Below are 21,116 nucleotides of genomic sequence, written 5' to 3'. Positions count from 1 at the left end.
AAAAATATTTGTCACATATGTACCCTCCTACATTAGCTGAGGGAGAACCTGGAGGAGTCGATCAGCCAGCTGCAAGCACAGCGATTGAGAAGGTCCAATGGTGCTCGGAGTGCCTCGGCCTCCACCCTGCATACAAGTGACCTGGAAACTGGCTCTGGCTCAGGTACAGTATAGAGAAGGACAAAGGAATGTTTTCATTCTGTTTACCTCTGACACCTTAGTTCATAGTTAGTTTTAGTTTCAGGCAGTTGTTATAGTGTTGAGAATTACAAGCAAGCTGTGATGACTGTGATAATACGCAAGACTAATACAAACAGAAAGTTGAGAAACAAAGTAGTATTTACTTTAATACATGATAAAAATGCTCAAACTGCTAATTTGAGTCAATCCTTTGATGGACAATTTTTTCACCAATGAAAATGTTAATCAACTTGTTAGCTGGAACTAGTAACAGTCCAGAAAAATGTATGAAGAAAAATTGAATCAGCGACAACTTCATTCTTCTCACTTTTGTCAATGCATCCCATATATTTAGTGCAATCCTTGAACCTTCATCAAATGCAGTACTGTTCAGGCATATGCCAAATTCCCTCCCCAGTACTGGACTTAGCACAGACACGACAGTCAGTTTTCGACATTTTGGGATAGAATCCCAGCCACTGTTTGAATTTCAGCTAATCTTTTCATTTTTATCATGGTGGGGACACTCATAACACTTTTTACGTAGTTAGCGAGCAAGTATGTTAATAATATATAGGTTGTTAACACTTGGGTGATAATGCATAAAATAAAAAAGGGAGTTATCTCTATGAAAATCAGAATCATGTTTATTGCCAAGTAGTTCAAGAACATACAAGGAATTTTACTTGGTATGTTGGTGCAAGAGGAAAAATTAACGGCAACAGTAAAGTAAAAGTTAAAAGAATAATGAAATATAATAATCTATATATGCAAGATAAAATAAAAATAGGTGCATCCAGGTAGCATAGCGGTCTCTTCCGTTGTCTAGCAACACGGGGATCTCCAGTTTGAATCCCTGTGTTACCTTTGGCTTGGTTGGTTGGTGTCCTGGTTGCTGCACTAGCGCCTCCTCTGGTCGGTCGGGGTGCCTGTTCAGAGGGGAGGGGGAACTTTGGGGAATAGCGTGATCCTCCCACGCTCTGTGTCCCCCCTGGTGAAACTCCTCACTGTCAGGTGAAAAGAAGCGGCTGGCGACTCCACATGTATCGGTGGAGGCATGTGGTAGTCTGCAGCCCTCCCCGGATCGGCAGAGGGGGTGGAACAGCAACTGGGACGGCTCGGAAGAGTGAGGTAATTGGCTGGGTACAATTGGGGGGAAAATCCCCCCCCCCAAAAAAATAATAATAATGTGGAAACACTGGGAATATGACAAGTACTCTATTTACAAAATGTTAAATGAGAATTTTTCCATTATCCATTATCCAAACCGCTTATCCTGCTCGCAGGGTTTTTTAAATAAGTTATTTACAGAATGAAAAGTTGTAGAATACGATTACAGAAAGTTGAATCTGTTCATCTGGACACTGTTTATTGAGAGAAAGTTTCATCACTCATCTAAGTGACCTCTTCAGTCGCAACTGACTGCAGGTATCATATGCAAATTGCCAAGACCATTAACTAGAATTACAATGGGTATGAGTACTATTCACAGAGGATTGGGGAATGGTTGCAATCACAGCATTGTAAGATGGTGACAGATGTACTCTTAGCCCCCCCCCCCCCCCATTCAACGATGGTCATTCCCTTTTCACATAGATGGCCTCTTTGACTCCCGGTTCAAACCAGCGTTCCTCCCTATCAAGGATGTGCACATCCTCATCCTTGAAGGAGTGGCCACTGGCCTGTAGATGGATGTAGACTGCGGAGTCCTGGCCTGACACGTCAGCTCTTCTGTGTTGTGCCATCCTGTTGCCCAGCGTTTGTTTGGTTTCCCCAATGTACAAGTTACGACAATCCTCCCGACACTTAACAGCATACACTATATTGCTCTGTTTGTGTCAGGGGACCTAATCCTTGGGGTTGACCAATTTCTGGCACAATTTCTGGCACAGCGTGTTTTGGGGTTTGAAAGCAACTGAGATGCAGTGTTTGGAAAATGCGTCTCAACTGTTCTGAAACTCACGCCATGTATGTGATGGTGTTGCGTATGTCTTATTCTACTCTGTAAAATGAGAGTTATTTAAAGAGTTATTTACAGGATAGTGCGGTCTTTATGCAAAGTGTCCATGTACAGAGGGCACAGTAGGACAGATAGATATATTGCACTGTTTGTGCATGTGTGTGTGTGTAGTGCAATCTAAGATATTCTAAGATATTAGAGACTACTATTATTACTACTACTACTACTTTTGGCTGTTCCCGTTAGGGGTCGCCACAGCGGAACATCCGTTTTCATCTCTTCCTGTCCTCTGCATCTTCTCTGTCATGCCAGCCACCACATCTGTAAACCACTTCCTTTGGCCCCCCTATCTTTTCCTCTTGCCTGACAGCTCCATCTTCAGCATCCTTCTCCCAACATACCATCATCTCTCCTCCGCACATGTCCAAACCATCTCAATCTTGCCTCTTGCTTTGTCTCTTAACTGTCCAACCCAACCTGAGCTGTCCCCTTGATATACTACATTCCCAATCCTGTCCTCCTTCATCACTCCCAACGAACATTTTAGCATCTTCAACTGTACAACATAGCTGGTCTCACTACCATCTTGGAATCCTTCCCTTTATCTCTTGCTGGTTACCCTTCTGTTGCAAATCACTCCTGACACTCTTCTACACCCACTCCACCCAGCCTGCACTCTCTTCTTCACCGCTCTTCTGCACTCCCCGTTACTTTGAACAGTTGACCCCAAGTATTTAAACTCACCCACCTTCATCATCTCTACTCCTTGCATCCTCACCATTCCGCTGTCCTCCCTCTCATTCAGGCATATGTATTCCGTCTTTCATTCCTCTTCTCTCTAGTGCATACCTCCACCTCTCCGTGCTGTCTTCAACCTTCTCACTACAGATCACAATGTCATCTGCAAACATCATAGTCCACGGAGACTCCTGCCTGATCTCGTCCATCAACCTGTCTATCACCATTGCAAACAAGAGAGGGCTCAGAGCCGATCCTTGATGTAATTCCACCGACTTCTTGAACCCATCCGTCATTCCTATTGCATACCTCACAACTGTCACACTGCCCTCATTCATATCCTGCACCACTCTTGCATACTTCTCTGCCAGTCCCAACTTCCTCATACAATACCACACCTTCTCTCTCTCATATGCTTTCTCTAAATTCACAAAGACATATTGCACTGATATATTACACTGTTTGTGCATGTGAGTGCAGTTTGTGCATATGAGTGCAGTCCAAGATATTCTAAGATACAGTCCAAGATATCAGAGGGGCTGGTAAATCTCAAGACATGCCACCCTTCTTCCTATTTCATCTTTTCGTCTTAAATTCCCTGACCTTTTCCTCTCCCATCTTTTTTATATATCAGATACTAAGAGAAAACGAACAGGATTTCCAATACATTTGACCGCTTTCTGTCTGGTTTTGCAGAGGGCCCACGTTTCTACCCCACTTCTCCTCTGAAGGACTATACTGGTCCTCCTGGAAGAAGAAGGAGGTCTCAGTCTGCAACAGTTCGATTCACGGATACCAGCTTGGCAGGCGAGGATGTAAGGAATGCACTGAAACCAAATGCCAATCATCGCTTCTCTGCTCGTTTCCTACGTAGTTACAAAGAGTTGCCACAAGAGGGTGCACACTTGCATCCTAAAAGGGCTTCTGGTCAGATTTAGTTAACGTCGTCACTTTATTCACACTGATGAAATCAAGTGGTATATTATGTTTGCGGGTGATCCTCTTCCATTTTTACCCCTCAAATTTGGGTATGACAATTACTTGAATAATGCTGCACATGTATCATATCCTCTGTCCAACGTCAGTTTGTTGTTGTTTATTGCCTTCTAGATCCACAGCATGCACCAGTCTTTGAGGGACCTGCAGAGCAACCAGCAGAGACTGTCAGATGATCTGGATAGAGAGATCCTCAGGAGGAACAGGTATCCCAACAAGAACCAAGCTACCTAGCATGAGTAGAAATTCTTGCTTTTATTTATTCATTTAGTCTTTGGGGCACAACAGCTGGTACATTCCCAAACTCCCCAGCCACTTCAAAGCCATATCAAAACTTGTGTATTTGTCTGGTACCTTGAGTCAGACAGGGCATATGTGCAGGCTTTCCATGACTAGATCTAGAAAATTTAAGCATAGTTGTTTTGGAAGTGGGAAACACTAAGAAAATGAATAAATTGTAAAACTGAAATTTTTTTAAAATGTTGCTGGAAAATCAAAAGGCTACAGATCCTTTGCTCAAAGGTCCCTCCCTAGCAGTGCTGTCAAAATTAACGTGTTAATTTTTGCGATTAATTTCAAATATGTAACGCGTTAAAAAAATTAACGTAATTAGCGCAGCTGCGTTTTGTTTACTTCCCGTGCCGGCTTTGCAAGGCTGTTTCACAGGCATATCGGGGGATTTGGTTGTGTATGGGGCTAATACAGTCTCGTATCGATTCGTATCTGATCTGTATCTGTGTCTGTAATTCGTAACTCATAATGCAGAGTGAGAGCTGTCTTTTTCCCCTACTCTGCTCCTCGCTGTACTGTTACAGTGCGTAACCGTTGTTTCAGCTTTCTCACAGCCCTCATCCCCCCATGGAGAATATTAGATATTCTACTATGCGGTGCCATTAGGGCACATATGGGGTTCTGTGATGAACACGTACACGACACTTTAAATTCACCTGGCACTTGAACATGGAACACATTTTTTGTTGTTAATTATCATTTATCTTAGTGCATACTAGAAATTAAGACTTCTAAGCTAATATCTAATTTTAATGGCCTTGATGTTTTTGAAATTCAATTGGCACTTTAACATATAGGCCAGGGTTTTGTTATTATTTCTGTTAGTGCATATAAGAAATATGCCTTTCAAGCTGACAGTCAATTTTGATGACCCTGATGGTTTTATTGGAAATCTATAGTTCACATGAGAGAATCTGTGTTCAAAGTTAAAAAGATGCTATTAAACATTAGTATTTGAATTTAAATATACTTCCTTTGTGTTGATTCTACATTCTGTGATTTACATTTAAATATCCGTTATTACAAGCTTCATTCTTAAGAATAAAGTGATTAATCATGATTAATCATAACAAATTGTGCGATTAATTAGTTAATTGTTTTAATCGATCAACAGCCCTAGTCTCTAGATATCAAATGAGGTTGCCCAAACAGATCTTGACCCCTCCAGGCCTACAAACCTTTCTAAATCTGTCATAACACCATATTCCAATACCTTAAACAAAATTCTATTTTGTTGCACCATATATATATATATATATATATACACTACCGTTCAAAAGTTTGGGATCACCCAAACAATTTTGTGTTTTCCATGAAAAGTCACACTTATTCACCACCATATGTTGTGAAATGAATAGAAAATAGAGTCAAGACATTGACAAGGTTAGAAATAATGATTTGTATTTGAAATAAGATTTTTTTTACATCAAACTTTGCTTTCGTCAAAGAATCCTCCATTTGCAGCAATTACAGCATTGCAGACCTTTGGCATTCTAGCTGTTAATTTGTTGAGGTAATCTGGAGAAATTGCACCCCACGCTTCCAGAAGCAGCTCCCACAAGTTGGATTGGTTGGATGGGCACTTCTTGCGTACCATACGGTCAAGCTGCTCCCACAACAGCTCAATGGAGTTCAGATCTGGTGACTGCGCTGGCCACTCCATTACCGATAGAATACCAGCTGCCTGCTTCTGCTCTAAATAGTTCTTGCACAATTTGGAGGTGTGTTTAGGGTCATTGTCCTGTTGTAGGATGAAATTGGCTCCAATCAAGCGCTGTCCACTGGGTATGGCATGGCGTTGCAAAATGGAGTGATAGCCTTCCTTATTCAGAATCCCTTTTACCCTGTACAAATCTCCCACCTTACCAGCACCAAAGCAACCCCAGACCATCACATTACCTCCACCATGCTTAACAGATGGCGTCAGGCATTCTTCCAGCATCTTTTCATTTGTTCTGCGTCTCACAAACGTTCTTCTTTGTGATCCAAACACCTCAAACTTGGATTCATCCGTCCACAACACTTTTTTCCAGTCTTCCTCTGTCCAATGTCTGTGTTCTTTTGCCCATCTTAATCTTTTTCTTTTATTGGTCAGTCTCAGATATGGCTTTTTCTTTGCCACTCTGCCCTGAAGCCCAGAATCCCGCAGCCGCCTCTTCACTGTAGATGTTGACACTGGTGTTTTGCGGGTACTATTTAATGAAGATGCCAGTTGGGGACCTGTGAGGCGTCTGTTTCTCAAACTAGAGACTCTAATGTACTTATCTTCTTGCTCAGTTGTGCAACGCGGCCTCCCACTTCTTTTTCTACTCTGGTTAGAGCCTGTTTGTGCTGTCCTCTGAAGGGAGTAGTACACACCGGTGTAGGAAATCTTCAATTTCTTAGCAATTTCTCACATGGAATAGCCTTCATTTCTAAGAACAAGAATAGACTGTCGAGTTTCAGATGAAAGTTCTCTTTTTCTGGCCATTTTGAGCGTTTAATTGACCCCACAAATGTGATGCTCCAGAAACTCAATCTGCTCAAAGGAAGGTCAGTTTTGTAGCTTCTGTAACGAGCTAAACTGTTTTCAGATGTGTGAACATGATTGCACAAGGGTTTTCTAATCATCAATTAGCCTTCTGAGCCAATGAGCAAACACATTGTACCATTAGAACACTGGAGTGATAGTTGCTTGAAATGGGCCTCTATACACCTATGTAGATATTGCACCAAAAACCAGACATTTGCAGCTAGAATAGTCATTTACCACATTAGCAATGTATAGAGTGTATTTCTTTAAAGTTAAGACTAGTTTAAAGTTATCTTCATTGAACAGTACAGTGCTTTTCCTTCAAAAATATGGACATTTCAATGTGATCCCAAACTTTTGAACGGTAGTGTATATAATTTGTTGTAAGGTACAATGACAAAATTAAGTGGCTTTTTTCTTCTTGTTCTTGCTCTTGTTCTTGTAGGTCTGATATTGATACTAGGAGGGCAATGGAGAACCTCACAGATTACTTGACACCCTCCCCGAAACAGGCGCTGGTGAGTTTTTATTTATTTATTTTTATTTCATTGAAAAATATGTGTCATCACAATAACAGTCATCGATTACGAACACACATCCCCTCACCACCACCCTCAAAAGAAAAGAAAAAGCAAGCAAAAAACACACCTTTTATTAGTTTTGTAAACATCAGTAGAAGTGTGGAAGTATCTTGACTTTAAAAGTGTTCTTCGGAAGTCACTGCTGAGTGACGCCCTACCATATGGCGTTTGCAACAGAGGACAGCATTCTTTAAGGTATAGCTTAATAAATACTCTAATTTAGTACGTTGTTACTCTGTAGGCGACTCGGACAACTGTGCTGCTGTATAAATTGTGTTTTAATTGTGATTGAGCGATTAATACATCCTTGTTTTGTTTCTGTTTTTGCATCAATGTTATGTAACACTGCGAAATGGTGAGTTTTTTGGAGATTTCGCTGCACAGGACTGCTTTTACTGCTTTTCGCAGTAAGCCACGGTTAAACAACAACATTCTGCGGAAACAACAGGAAATGTGCATTTACGACAGGGAAAAGCTCTTGTCACTGTGACCCTCCAGCGGGGCAAGAATACAGCTTTTTACCGACCTGCCCAAAGAACTTCAAAGACCTCGGAGGTGCTGATGGTGAGACAACCAATCCGAGAATGGGGAAAGGCCGCGGAACAGCGGAGAGGCAAATGAGGGGGAGTAAGACAGAGGCTCTGAAGAAGAGGGAATAGGCCACCCCTTCCATCGATGATCCTGTGCAATGTGCGCTCACTGAGGAATAAGATGAACAAACTCAAACTTTACACCAGAACCCGCTACAAGTACCATGAGTCATGTATCATGGTTTTTACAGAAACTTGGCTGCATTAGGACATTTCTAGCTCACTCATTGAGTTGGATGGCTTTGGTGTAGGCAATACACCACACGATAGACTATCTGTAACCCAGACGTTAAGCTAATTATGCTTTAGTTTCAGGCCATTCTTCCTTCTGAGGGAGTTTGGAACATTGTGATTTGTGATGTTTATGTGCCCCCAAGGGGAAATGCAGGGAGAGCTGTGGCCCAGATGGTGGACTGTACATAAACGGTTGCAACATACACCAGATGCTCCCCTGCTCATTTTGGGGGATTTCAACCATTGAAAACTTGAATTGTCATTACCTGGGTTTGAACAGTATATGAAATATGACTCTAGACACAGTAAAATCTTTGACAAATGCTATGGAAATATCCAGAACGCATATATAGATAGAGATGGATCAGCGAGCAGCAGTATGGTTTCATGCCACGAAAGAACACTACAGATGTGAGGTTTGCTTTGAGAATGTTGATTGAGAAGTATAGAGAAGGCCAGGAGGAGTTACATTGTGTCTTTGTAGATTTAGAGAACGCATATGACAGGGTGCCAAGAGAGGAGGTGTGGTATTGTATGAGGGTGTCTGGAGTTGCGGAGAAGTATGTAGGAGTGATGCAGGATATGTATGAGGGAAGTGTGACAGTGGTGAGGTGTGCAGTTGGAATGACAGATGGGTTCAAGGTGGAGGTGGGATTACATCAAGGATCGGCTCTGAGCCCTTTCTTGTTTGCAGTGGTGATGGACAGGTTGACGGACGAGATCAGGCAGGAGTCTCCGTGGACTATGATGTTTGCAGATGACATTGTGATCTGTAGCAAGAGTAGGTTGCAGGTGGAGGAGAGCCTGGAGAGGTGGAGGTATGCACTGGAGAGAAGAGGTATGAAAGTCAGTAGGAGCAAGACGGAATACATATGTGTGAATGAAAGGGAGGACAGTGGAATGGTGAGGATGGCGTATGAGTTTAAATACTTGGGGTCAACTGTACAAAGTAACGGGGAGTGCGGGAGAGAGGTGAAGAAGAGAGTGCAGGTAGGGTGGAGTGGGTGGAGAAGAGTATCGGGGGTGATTTGCGACAGAAGGGTACCAGCAAGAGTTAAAGGGAAGGTTTACAAAATGGTTGTGAGACCAGCTATGTTATATGGTCTAGAGACAGTGGCACTGACGAAAAGACAGGAGGCGGAGTTGGAGGTGGCCGAGTTGAAGACGCTAAGATTTCCATTGGGAGTGACGAAGAAGGACAGGATTAAGAACGAGTATATTAGAGGGACTGCTTAGGCTGGATGGTTTGGGGACAAAGCAAGAGAGGTAAGATTGTGATGGCTTTGACATGTGTGGAGGAGAGATGCTGGGTATATTGGGAGAAGGATGCTGAATATGGAGCTGCCAGGGAAAAGGAAAAGAGGAAGGCCAAAGAGGAGGTCTATGGATGTGGTGAGAGAGGGCATGCAGGTTGCTGGTGTGACAGAGGAAGATGCAGAGGACAGGAAGAGATGGAAACGGATGATCCGCTGTGGCGACCCCTAACGGGAACCGCTGAAAGTGGTAGTAGATATACAGCTAGAGCCAAACCTCCACTATACAATTCTAATCACAATACTGTTCAGCTCATTCCCATCTGCCGTTCAGTTCTTAAGAGGAACAAACCTCTTGTTAAAACTGTTAATGTCTGGTCTGCTGATAGTATTGAAACTCTGAAGGGATGTTACTTGAGCACAGACTGGGACATCTTACATGAATAACAACAATTTGAATAAATCCACCGAAGTCATCACTGCTTATATTAACTTCTGTGTGGATGCTGTGATACCTCAAAAGACAATAAGACAGTATCCCAAAAACAAGTCCTACATTACTAAGGACATCAAGGATTGTATCATATGAAAGAGGCTTGCTTTCAGGAATAAGGACTAAGTGCAAGTAGGTCAGCACAGAGGGAGCTGAACCAGAAACTCAACATGACAAAAAGACAATACAGGGAATCCATTGAAAAGGACTTCGCTGCAAATAATACGAAGAAACTGTGAGCCACTATGAAGTCTATTACAAATATGACTCCCACCAGGAAAATATTATGCACAACAGATGACAGTACTGTGGAAAATGACTTGACCAACTTCTACATTGGGTGGCACAGTGGCGCAGTGGTTAGCGCTTTCACCTCATAGCAAGAAAGTTCTGGGTTCGAGCCCCGGGGTAGTCCAACCTATGGGGGGGTCGTCCTGGGTCGTCCTCTGTGGAGTTTTCATGTTCTCCCCGTGTCTGCGTGGGTTTTCTCATGGAGCTCCGGTTTCCTCCCACAGTCCAAAGACAAGTAGGTCAGGTGAATTGGCCATACTAAATTGCCTATAGGTATGAATGTGTGCGTGTGTGTGTGTGTGTGTGTATGTTGGCCCGGTGTGATGGCCTGGTGGTCTGTCCAGGGTGTCTCCCCACCTGCCACCCAATGACTGCTGGGATAGGCTCCAGCATCCCTGAGAGCAGGATAAGCGGTTCGGATAATGGATGGAACTTCTACATTAGGTTTGATTTACATGATTTCTCTTTAGAACGTGACAGTGTCATTAACACCATAACAACTGATGATTGTGTTCCAAGGATAGACATTAGTCCCAAAGAATTCACAAGACTATTTAAAAGAACAAACACCAATAAGGCAACAGGCCCTGATGGTGTCTCAGCTTTCCTTTTGAAGACATTTGCAGAGGAACTTACACCAGCCTGGGTCTCTGTCTTTCAAAGGTCTGTTGATTCACATAGTTCCATCTCTCTGGAAAAAGGCAATTCTCTTCCAAAAAACCCTGTTCTCTAGGAAAATAATGACTATAGACTAGTAGCCCTGACCTCTACTGTAATGAAGTGCTTGGAAAAGATGATGATGTGGAAGCTGAAGTCAAACATAACAATCTAGCTGTCAAACAATGACAACTAGATTCTTATCAGTTTGCCTATAAAGACAATCGCCGCACTGATGATGCAATACTAACCATAATACGCTTTAGTTTGTAACACCTTGAAAACCCCAAGGCCGATGTCAGACTGCTATTTTGTAGACTTCAGCTCTGCTTTTAATACCCTGCAGCCTCACATCCTTCTCAGTAAGCTCAGACAGATGCCTGTTAACCCATATGTCATCAGGTGGTATCACTCCTTTTTGACCAACAGGACCCAGCAGGTCCGAGTGAACCAGATATTATCTGAGTCTAAAGTCATTAACGCAGACATTCCTCAAGGATGTGTGAGTTCTCCCCTTCTGTTTACATTATATACAAATGATTATACAAGCAGTCATCCCAGCACTTTTGTTGGCAAGTTTTCTGATGACACTGCCATCTTGGGACTTATGGATCCAGACACTGGCATTTCTGGCTTTAGTTTAGTGGCTGAAAAGTTTATACAATGGTGTCATGAGCATCATGTCATTGTAAACATTAAGAAAACAGAAGGATTTTTGATCCAGGACATCTGCAGGATCGTTCTCTACTACTGATCCATAACGGTTGTATTACCCAGGTTCATTCTTACAAATACTTGGGTGTACATATTTGCTGTAATCTGTCTTGGAATGTCCATGTGATTTCTGTATGTACCAGGATCCAACAGCAACTCTACTTTTTACACAGACTCAATGTGTTTGGGGTTGGACAGAGGGTAATGATGTTATTTTATCATGCTGTGATAGAGAGTATATTCCATTACGGAATTCAGCTTGGTTTGGTAACATATCAGTTTAGTTAAAATCACAAATAAACAGACTTGTCCACACAGCAATTAAAGTGATGGGAGGGGGGGGGCATCCCTCCTCCAAATGCTCTTTGAGAAGACAATAGCTAAACAGGCTAGGAGAATTATCACTGATGAACTGCTTCCATCAGGTAGATGCTACTTAAATACAAGAAAAGATACCTGAACAGGAATAAAAACTTTTTCGTCCCTCTATCAGGGAATCTCCTAAACTCAGAGGGCGTGAAATGAGAGGCAGTGTTGCATGAATTTGAATGCACTTTGTGTCTTCACTTATCTGTGCTTATGCACTTTATGTCTGTTACTGCACTATAATGTGTGTAATTTTATGTGGCAGCCTTTATGTGCGAGACAGATTTCTCTTGGGACAAATAAAGTAATCTTGAAATTTAATATTGCAATATGTGTGTGTGTGTATGTGTGTATATATATATATATATATATAAATCCAGTTAGTCTAGTAAATTCTCTATGAGACAGTACAAGTCTGTTTCATGCTATAAGCAATCATCAGCTGTCAATAAAACTACACACACACACACACATATATATATATATATATATATATATATATATATATATATATTCCGCTCCTCACTTGTTGAGCACTTTTATCAACACCATTGATGGTTTCCGGGAAAAAGTTATTTACTACTACTACTACTTTCGGCTGCCCCCGTTTGGGGTCGCCACAGCGGATAATCCGTTTCCATTTCTTCCTGTCTTCTGCGTCTTCCTCTGTCACACCAGCCACCTGCATGTCTTCCCTCACCACATCCATAAACCTCATCTTTGGCCTTCCTCTTCTCCTCTTCCCTGGCAGCTCCATATTTAGCATCCTTCTCCCAATATACTCAGCATCTTTCCTCCACACATGTCCAAGCCATCTCAATCTTGCCTCTCTTGCTTTGTCTCCAGAAATTTGCGTTAACGAGCAGTTGGACAGGTGTGCCTAATAAAGTGGCCGGTGAGTGTATATACATATATGCATATATATGTATGTGTGTGTGTGTGTGTGTGTGTGTGTATATATATATATATATACACACACACACACACTCACCGGCCACTTTATTAGGCACACCTGTCCAACTGCTCGTTAACGCAAATTTCTAATCAGCCAATCACATGGCAGCAACTCAATGCATTTAGGCATGTAGACATGGTCAAGACGATCTGCTGCAGTTCAAACCGAGCATCAGAATGGGGAAGAAAGGGGATTTAAGTGACTTTGAACGTGGCATGGTTGTTGGTGCCAGACGGGCGGGTCTGAGTATTTCAGAAACTGCTGATCTACTGGGATTTTCACGCACAACCATCTCTAGGGTTTACAGAGAATGGTCCGAAAAAGAGAAAATATCCAGTGAGTGGCAGTTCTGTGGGCGAAAATGCCTTGTTGATGCCAGAGGTCAGAGGAGAATGGCCAGACTGGTTCGAGCTGATAGAAAGGCAACAGTAACTCAAATAACCACTCATTACAACCGAGGTATGCAGAAGAGCATCTCTGAACGCACAACACGTCGAACCTTGAGGCAGATGGGCTACAGCAGCAGAAGACCACACCGGGTGCCACTCCTGTCAGCTAAGAACAGGAAACTGAGGCTACAATTCGCACAGGCTCACCAAAATTGGACAATAGAAGATTGGAAAAACGTTGCCTGGTCTGATGAGTCTCGATTTCTGCTGCGACATTCGGATGGTAGGGTCAGAATTTGGCGTCAACAACATGAAAGCATGGATCCATCCTGCCTTGTATCAACGGTTCAGGCTGGTGGTGGTGGTGTAATGGTGTGGGGGATATTTTCTTGGCACACTTTGGGCCCCTTAGTACCAATTGAGCATCGTGTCAACGCCACAGCCTACCTGAGTATTGTTGCTGACCATGTCCATCCCTTTATGACCACAGTGTTCCCATCTTCTGATGGCTACTTCCAGCAGGATAACGCGCCATGTCATAAAGCTCAAATCATCTCAGACTGGTTTCTTGAACATGACAATGAGTTCACTGTACTCAAATGGCCTCCACAGTCACCAGATCTCAATCCAATAGAGCACCTTTGGGATGTGGTGGACCGGGAGATTCGCATCATGGATGTGCAGCCGACAAATCTGCAGCAACTGCGTGATGCTATCATGTCAATATGGACCTAACTCTCTGAGGAATGTTTCCAGTACCTTGTTGAATCTATGCCACGAAGGATTAAGGCAGTTCTGAAGGCAGAAGGGGGTCCAACCCGGTACTAGCAAGGTGTACCTAATAAAGTGGCCAGTGAGTGTATATATGAGTAAAATATTAAGGTGCATTGTTCCTCCCTTCACCAATACTAAAACAAAGAGTTATCTATAAATGTACAAAAAACACTTTTTTTTTAATCGCTTTATTTTCTATGGCAGTTCGTATATAGTGGTAAGAGGTAGTCATTGGCTGCATCTGAAGTCATACACTAGCACACTATTTACTACTCCAAAGTAGTATGTGAGTTTTTTAAGTATGTCTGAAATCACATTATGCATCAAAAAGTACATGAAAAATGCCAGGATGTCATACTACATGCATGACATCGACGTATGCAAACACTTGACACTATGCTGCAATGAATATCCCACAATGCATTGCGATACTTCATGACAATGACAAAAAATAGCAAAGGGCATTCCACAACCTAATTGGCAGAACGGCCGAACAGTTTAAATTTAAGTATTACTTTTCAATTTGCTAAGCAGTAAGTGCTGAAAACCTTGTTTATTTATTTTTCTTTAAAGCTGTAGGTCCCCACACTAGTAGAAGTTTGTGTACAGCTTGTCATCATTAACCTGGCAAGAGCTGAAAGGAAGTGCCATGGCTCTATGATGAAGTATTGTGTTGGAAAAGCCCTTGTGCTTTTTACTCACATACTAATAGTACACTGGAAGATAATACACATACTATGTAGTATGTTGTAAATAGTATGTGATTTCGGGCACAGCTAAAGTCTTCTAAAAAGGGATTTACTTTTTCCTAGATTGAACTTGGTATCATTGCAACTTGCAGATTATACTCCCAATCACTCTAGAAATATATAAAGATCTCTTACCACGCCTTAATGTTTCTGGTTTCGTTTTCTGACACTTCTGCATTTGTGCAGTTTGTGTGACCTACTGCAAGGCATCTTCTGATTTGTCTGTCGGTTTTTCTGTCTGTCTCTGTTTGACTGTCAGGCGGTAGAATCTCGAGTGGAGCAACATCTGCAGGAGCTGGAGAGGGAGGTGCACTCCGAGTGGCAGAGTGACGAGAGAGCGAGACGGCCAAGGCAGCGGGTGGCCATGTCTGATGATCTGCAGGAGGTGATGCTTTTCCTCTGTGTCCTTCCCCTGCTTCTCCTCCCTCTTCTGCTTATAGCACTCAATGCAACATCCTCCCCACTACACCCTCCCCCCAACTTCAACCATCAACCTCAACATCTTTTCACATTTTTTTGCTCCTCATTACACTACTGTCATTTTCTCTGTCAGTTAGATAATATGTTCTGCAATGCATGCGGTTGCAACTACCTTTCCTGCTGTGCTTTATGGGACTGCAAAGGGCACATAGCTACTTGCTTTATTTAAAAATGGAATTGGTCACAATCATGTAGTATTTCAGGAAGCTATTATATGAGACCTTTCAACAATTTCTGCTTTTTTTCAAATACTGTTTGGTTGCTACCTGAAAAATGTCTCAGACAGACCGCTAGTTATGAAAGCCTGAAAAAGCACTGTCATTAAGTGCACTTTGGCAATACAGACACTACTCACGCGACCTTCTAACCTCACCACTGTCCAAACCACTGCAGTTTATGGTTTCACCACAGAGGGGCACCGTAGCTTCATGAAGACCTGTAACCTTTCAGAAAGTGATCTTTTTTTCCCACAGTGTGATGATAGTAGCTGCTGATTCATTTGAGTCCCTCTCCACAGCAGTGCCCTAATGGGACACCAGCAGGGCTCGTAGCAATGGGAAATAATGCATTTGTCCCAAAATTAAGGGTAAATAAACAAGTGAGAGGGAATGAAGAGGAAAATAATCTCCTTTAGTACTAAAGAGCAGGAAAGAGGGAGGACCCTGTGTGTTTATTCCCCCACCGGTGGGCCCACTGTGATGTGAATCAAATAGATGATGAGTCACTCGGGTGAATGTTATTGCTAGCAGTCTGTAATTTATCACCGCAGCCTGCTCAGAAAGAGCAGGATTGATCTTTAAGCCCTTCTACAAATCCACCATGATGCCAGTCTCCTGTTCCAAGACGACAAGATGGATGCTACGTAGCAAGTAGTGACTCAATAGCACCCCTTCTATTGTTGTTCTCGCAGTACTTTTATTTGTCCAGGCGATTGTAGCATTTTCTGAGCCCTTTGTTTGTGTCTGTGTTGTAATAGGCTGTAAGGACACCCCAAGCCCATGGGCAGGAGAGAGTGGAAAACATCAGAGCCAGACTACTAAAATCGGAGCGAGAGAAGACCAAGGTGGGTTTTAGCTGCGGTGAGTGAATAGTCTCAAAGATCTCCACAAGAATTTATTCGCAAATTCAAGGTTTTGAAAGGTTTTGTCAATTTTGAAATGGGCAGCTTTGCTATTTAGCTGTTAGCAATTCAATGCAGCACAAAACCATTGACCTGAAACATTACATGCTGTTCACTTCAGTTGGTTTCATAACTCTTCCTCAACCCATGTACAATAACCAGATAGACTCAGATTATGACTTCTTAAGAGATAACGTTGTTTTCAAGTAACATTTTATGTAGGCCTACCTAAAAGTATTACTGATAGGTGAATCTCGTTTTGAATCTAATGCTGAAACTTCGAATTAAAAAAGCTTCCTGCTGTTGATATTTTAATTTCCAGAACGCTAGTGTATTATTGACTGATCTGGTATTATCACCGTGTTATATTTTGTAGACAGAACAGGAGCTGGAGAAAGCCAGGGGATTGTTGGAACAGTCAGAGAACAACAGAGACTCCCTCCTGCAACAGGTGTGTGTGTGTGTGCACGTGTGTTTGTGTGCCTGCATGTATCTGTACATGAACAAATGGTCATTTTCAAAACGCTGTTTGGACCAAAAGTCAGACAGTTAAATGGCCATGCCTTTGTGCCCTTTCGCGGGTGCATCACCCTCAAGGTGGAAGATATGCGTGGCGAGCTGCTGAGGACAGAGAAGGAGAAGCTGGAGCTTCAGGGCGCCCATCTGGACCTGCAAAGGGAGGTCTCCCAACTCTCAGTGCTGCCCTATGCCCAGCACATGAACAGGGAAGACAGAGGAGGACGAGGAGGGCCAGGTACTGAAATTAGGTCTTAGGGCAATGGTGGATGAAGGGAAGACAGGAGCAGTATTTTCTGAGAGGGAAGATTAGTAAGTAGGGATACATTGGAAGGCGTGAGGGGAAGAGGGTAAGAGTGAGGATGGGTGGAGAGGATTTGGCTGGAAAGGAGTTGAAATGGAGCGATGCAGCTCAAGATAGAGGGGCAGTAAGGAAAGAGACGCTATCTGGCGAACAGGGGATTGATGGGGCTAAGCTTTGGTCGTGGAAGATGAGGAGCGAGGGCATTTCTAGAATAGGAGGAGAGAGGAAAGTGATGAGGATAGGGGAGGGTATTAAAAATCATACCTTTTAGTACCATTGCTTTTTATGTATCAGTATTGATTTTAGAGCATCAGAAACTGTCAAAAGGAAGTGAAAAGCTTTAGAATGACTCTTCTGACAGGATCAGCTGATTAGACATGTTTATGCAGTTAGATTCCATTTTCATTCATGCAGATTTCATAGAAATTTAATCACGTTAATGAATGACAGCACCTTCTCAATCACATGTATTTATGTATGTTGTCTTTAAATTTTCTACCAAAATAGTAGTTATGTTAAGTTCACATCATTTAAATCTTATAAAGGTTTCCATTTTCTCATTTTTTCTACTAGCAATTAGTCAATCCCAAAATTAATTGATTAAATACATAACATGTATGTGCACTAAGAAAATGCTAGGAGACAATGGAACCGATACTTGAATAAGAATTTTCCCCCCAAATTTTCCCTTTACCTTAAGAAAAAGAATTACCTCACATCTTCCACACACACCCTTTATGCATAAAGTGGGTTTAATTGCTTTTTCTTGAAAAACTCTCGGACTTTTGTTCTCATCTCTCCTGTATAATTTTCCTCCTACTTCATGTTTTTTCCAATGTATTACCTCCAGCTTTTGCCATCTTTTAAAATGATTTGATAATGCAATGTTTCTTTCCGTGTATGTATATGCATACATACGTATGTATCTTATAGAACGCTCAGATCTGGTAAAAGAAGTTGCAGAGCTGCGAGCCCAGCTGAGCAAGGCCTCCATCCTCAGTGAGGTAGATGATCTGAGGAGGGCTCTGGAACGCAAAGAAAGGGAGCGGGTCCAGCTCTGCACTCAGGTTGAGGTGTGTGACTTTGTGAGCCAGTATGTTTGTGTTAAAAAGAGTTAGGCACCTCTAGCATTTCAGCAGGTGCCCTGGCTGGATCAAATCTACTTTGACAATCATCCCCCAACCTGTCCCATCTTGCCTCTCTTTTTTTCTTTTTGCTATTTACATTCTAAAGAGATAGAAATACTGTGAAAAATTCCTCATAGCAAAAATGGATCGGAGTAACCGTGGACATCTCAACCTCTGCACAGACGAGTTGCGTACTGTCTACACACGGGGATCTGCGTGAGTGTGGCCGTGTGAACACATGCAGGGGATACTTCAGTTTGTCTGGGCTCATCTCATCCGTGGTCGCATCCTCAGCCAACTCCTCGCCACTTGATCCTCTTAGAATTGTCAGATGAAGTGACAGTCTGAATCGGAGATCAGAAGTCAGCCACCAATCGTTTATCCTCACAAGGGTGCGATCTGTCACTTCTGTCACTGTAACGAGACACAACCCTCCCCCAACACAAAACCAGCCCTTCACTAAGCTGGGGTATTCAAGGCTATGACGGGCATCAATAAAGTCTTAGTAGAAATAGCTGCGCTTTAAGCATTGGCACATTTCTCCAATCTGCCATGTTTCTTTCACTGAAAAGTATTTTTTATACTCCCACGCATCCTCTTTTGCCGAGTAGGTGTTATAAGATGAAGTGAGGTTTGCATGTACCACCTGGGGCATCTCGCATGGTTTTAATGTCAAGATCAAAACAGAGCTTTGGAATGATTCCCATGTCTAAGGCAAATGAGAAAGAACAGAGCATAATGAGGAAAGTAAGGTAGAAAATTCAGTTTCTCTGTGACTATATTTATATGTGACAGCAATTCTTAAATTTCTGACTAATTTACTCATAGATGAAACTATATGTAAATACCTCAAAGAGGAGGACAGAAAGCTGACTTGCCCTGGTTTTAAAGTTCAATCAAATTTGTAACTTAAGAGTGGTAGTGATTTTCCTGTGGATATGAACAGTTTATCCAGTGCAACTCCTGGACCTCTTTCAGCCTGGCATATAATCCAATTGTAGCCGTTGCGTAAACATTGCCTTAACCTTCTTTCACCTCCCTCTCTTTGCCTGCTGCCCTTCTATTTTCACCCTTCTATTTTCTCATCGTCTCCCTGTTTTTGTCTCATTCTTCGAACTCCCTTCTCCCTCCCTCATTCTGTGCTCACTTGTTTCGTCCTTCCAATCTATACCCTCTATCGTTCCCTCTCCCCTTCCCTTCTTTATTCCTCATCCTTCTGGCTCTCTTCTCTCTCATCCGCCCTCTCCGCTTTTCACCTTTAAGGTTAATTAATGCTTAGTAGATAAATACTCCTGCCAGCCAACGACAGAAATCAAAGTGTCAAGCAACATCTCCCATTTATGCTTTCGCAAATGATTCTGTCATCTCAGTGGAATCCAAAGCTATTGGACGTGCCAGCTATTTTGACAGTTTAAACTGTGCGACAGTTAGGATCTGTAACATGAGACATTTCTGAATGAATGCAAGGTGTCATTCCTTTCACAATTTGAAATGTTGAGCAACCAACCAAAAAATGTATTTTTTTTTTTTTTTTTTAGAATTAAGCTGTACCATACCCCCTCAACTGTATTCCCCTCATTCCACTCTATCTCAGGAGCTGTCATCAGACCTGGCAAGCCGAGAGCAACAGCAGCTGCGCATTCTGGCACAGTTAAAGGAAATGCAGGTATTGTGCTTTATTTATTTTTCTTAAAAAGAAAAAAGCAGAGGTTAAATGTTATGTCATAATTTTATTGAGAGGCAGAGGGGCCATTTAAAGCAGGTGTTCATGATCTGTGTCAGCCTGGGACTTAAATAAGAAATTTAATTAGTTCCCTCCTGTTGGACCCCTGTGCATAAAATCAAAATAATGAATGTTGTGGTGTGGAGACCCATTTAAGTTGGGCCGGTGGCCCTAATTTGGGCCCCAACCACTATTTCAAGAAATTCCAATGGAGATGATATGAAACAAAATATACCTCAAGTCATTTTTTAATTAATTAATTCATCCTTTCATGCACCCATTCATACATCATATTCCACTTCTCCCAGGGCCGAGGCCAGGAGGAGAGAAAAGAGGCAGAGGCACTGCTCCAGGAGAGCATGAGGAGCAAAGATGAGTTGAAGACCAGGGCCCAGGATGCTGTGCGCCAGTGGAGAGCTAAGTGCAGGAGACTGCAGAAGGAGCTAGAGGAGATGAAGGCCCAGACTCAGCTTCATAGTGATAAGGCCCGACAGGTCGGTTTAAAGTGATATATTTAACACATTGTATTATAAGTGCATCACTACTGAACTATTACTGAACTAACCAGATTGTAGCTATAGCTGAGGCAATGTGGATAAATTCTCTGTCATCTTAAACACACTCTTTGAGAACGATCACATACATTTAGCAAGTATTATGTTATCCATCCATCCATTATCCAAACCACTTATCCTGCTCTCAGGGTCATGGGGATGCTGGAGCCTACCCCAGCAGTCATTGGGCGGCAGGCGGGGAGACACCCTGGACAGGCTGCCAGTGCATCACAGGGCCCACACACACACACACACACACACACACACACACATATTCATACCTAGGGACAATTTAGTATGGCCGATTCACCTGACCTACATGTCTTTTGACTGGGAGGAAACTGGAGCACCCGGATAATGGGCGGCATGGTGGCGCAGTGGTTAGCATGATTGCCTCACAGCAATAAGATCCTGTGTTTGAGCCCCAGGGTAGTCCAACCTTGGGGGTCGTCCTCTGTGTGGAGTTTGCATGTTCGCCCCGTGTCTGCGTGGGTGTCCTCCGGGTGCTCCGGTTTCCTCCCATAGTCCAAAGACATGTAGGTCAGGTGAATTGGCCGTACTAAAATTGT

At 42.7% G+C, this 21,116-nt stretch overlaps 1 protein-coding gene across 1 annotated transcript in view; it reads left to right on the top strand.

Moving 5' to 3' along the window:
* Positions 1 to 21,116, top strand: part of LOC130125273 (centrosomal protein of 128 kDa) — a 61,302-nt gene that overhangs the window by 984 nt on the left and 39,202 nt on the right. The window contains exons 3-13 of the mRNA XM_056294801.1: positions 37 to 163; positions 3,575 to 3,693; positions 3,989 to 4,080; positions 7,123 to 7,195; positions 14,983 to 15,108; positions 16,180 to 16,266; positions 16,700 to 16,774; positions 16,921 to 17,077; positions 18,077 to 18,216; positions 19,865 to 19,936; positions 20,302 to 20,487. Of these exons, the coding sequence (XP_056150776.1) occupies positions 37 to 163; positions 3,575 to 3,693; positions 3,989 to 4,080; positions 7,123 to 7,195; positions 14,983 to 15,108; positions 16,180 to 16,266; positions 16,700 to 16,774; positions 16,921 to 17,077; positions 18,077 to 18,216; positions 19,865 to 19,936; positions 20,302 to 20,487 (1,254 nt within the window). The remainder of the gene's footprint in view (positions 1 to 36; positions 164 to 3,574; positions 3,694 to 3,988; positions 4,081 to 7,122; positions 7,196 to 14,982; positions 15,109 to 16,179; positions 16,267 to 16,699; positions 16,775 to 16,920; positions 17,078 to 18,076; positions 18,217 to 19,864; positions 19,937 to 20,301; positions 20,488 to 21,116) is intronic.

Source organism: Lampris incognitus, chromosome 15 (assembly GCF_029633865.1).
Source record: "Lampris incognitus isolate fLamInc1 chromosome 15, fLamInc1.hap2, whole genome shotgun sequence".
Lineage (NCBI taxonomy): Eukaryota > Metazoa > Chordata > Actinopteri > Lampriformes > Lampridae > Lampris > Lampris incognitus.
This window is presented reverse-complemented; position numbering and strand designations above follow the sequence as displayed.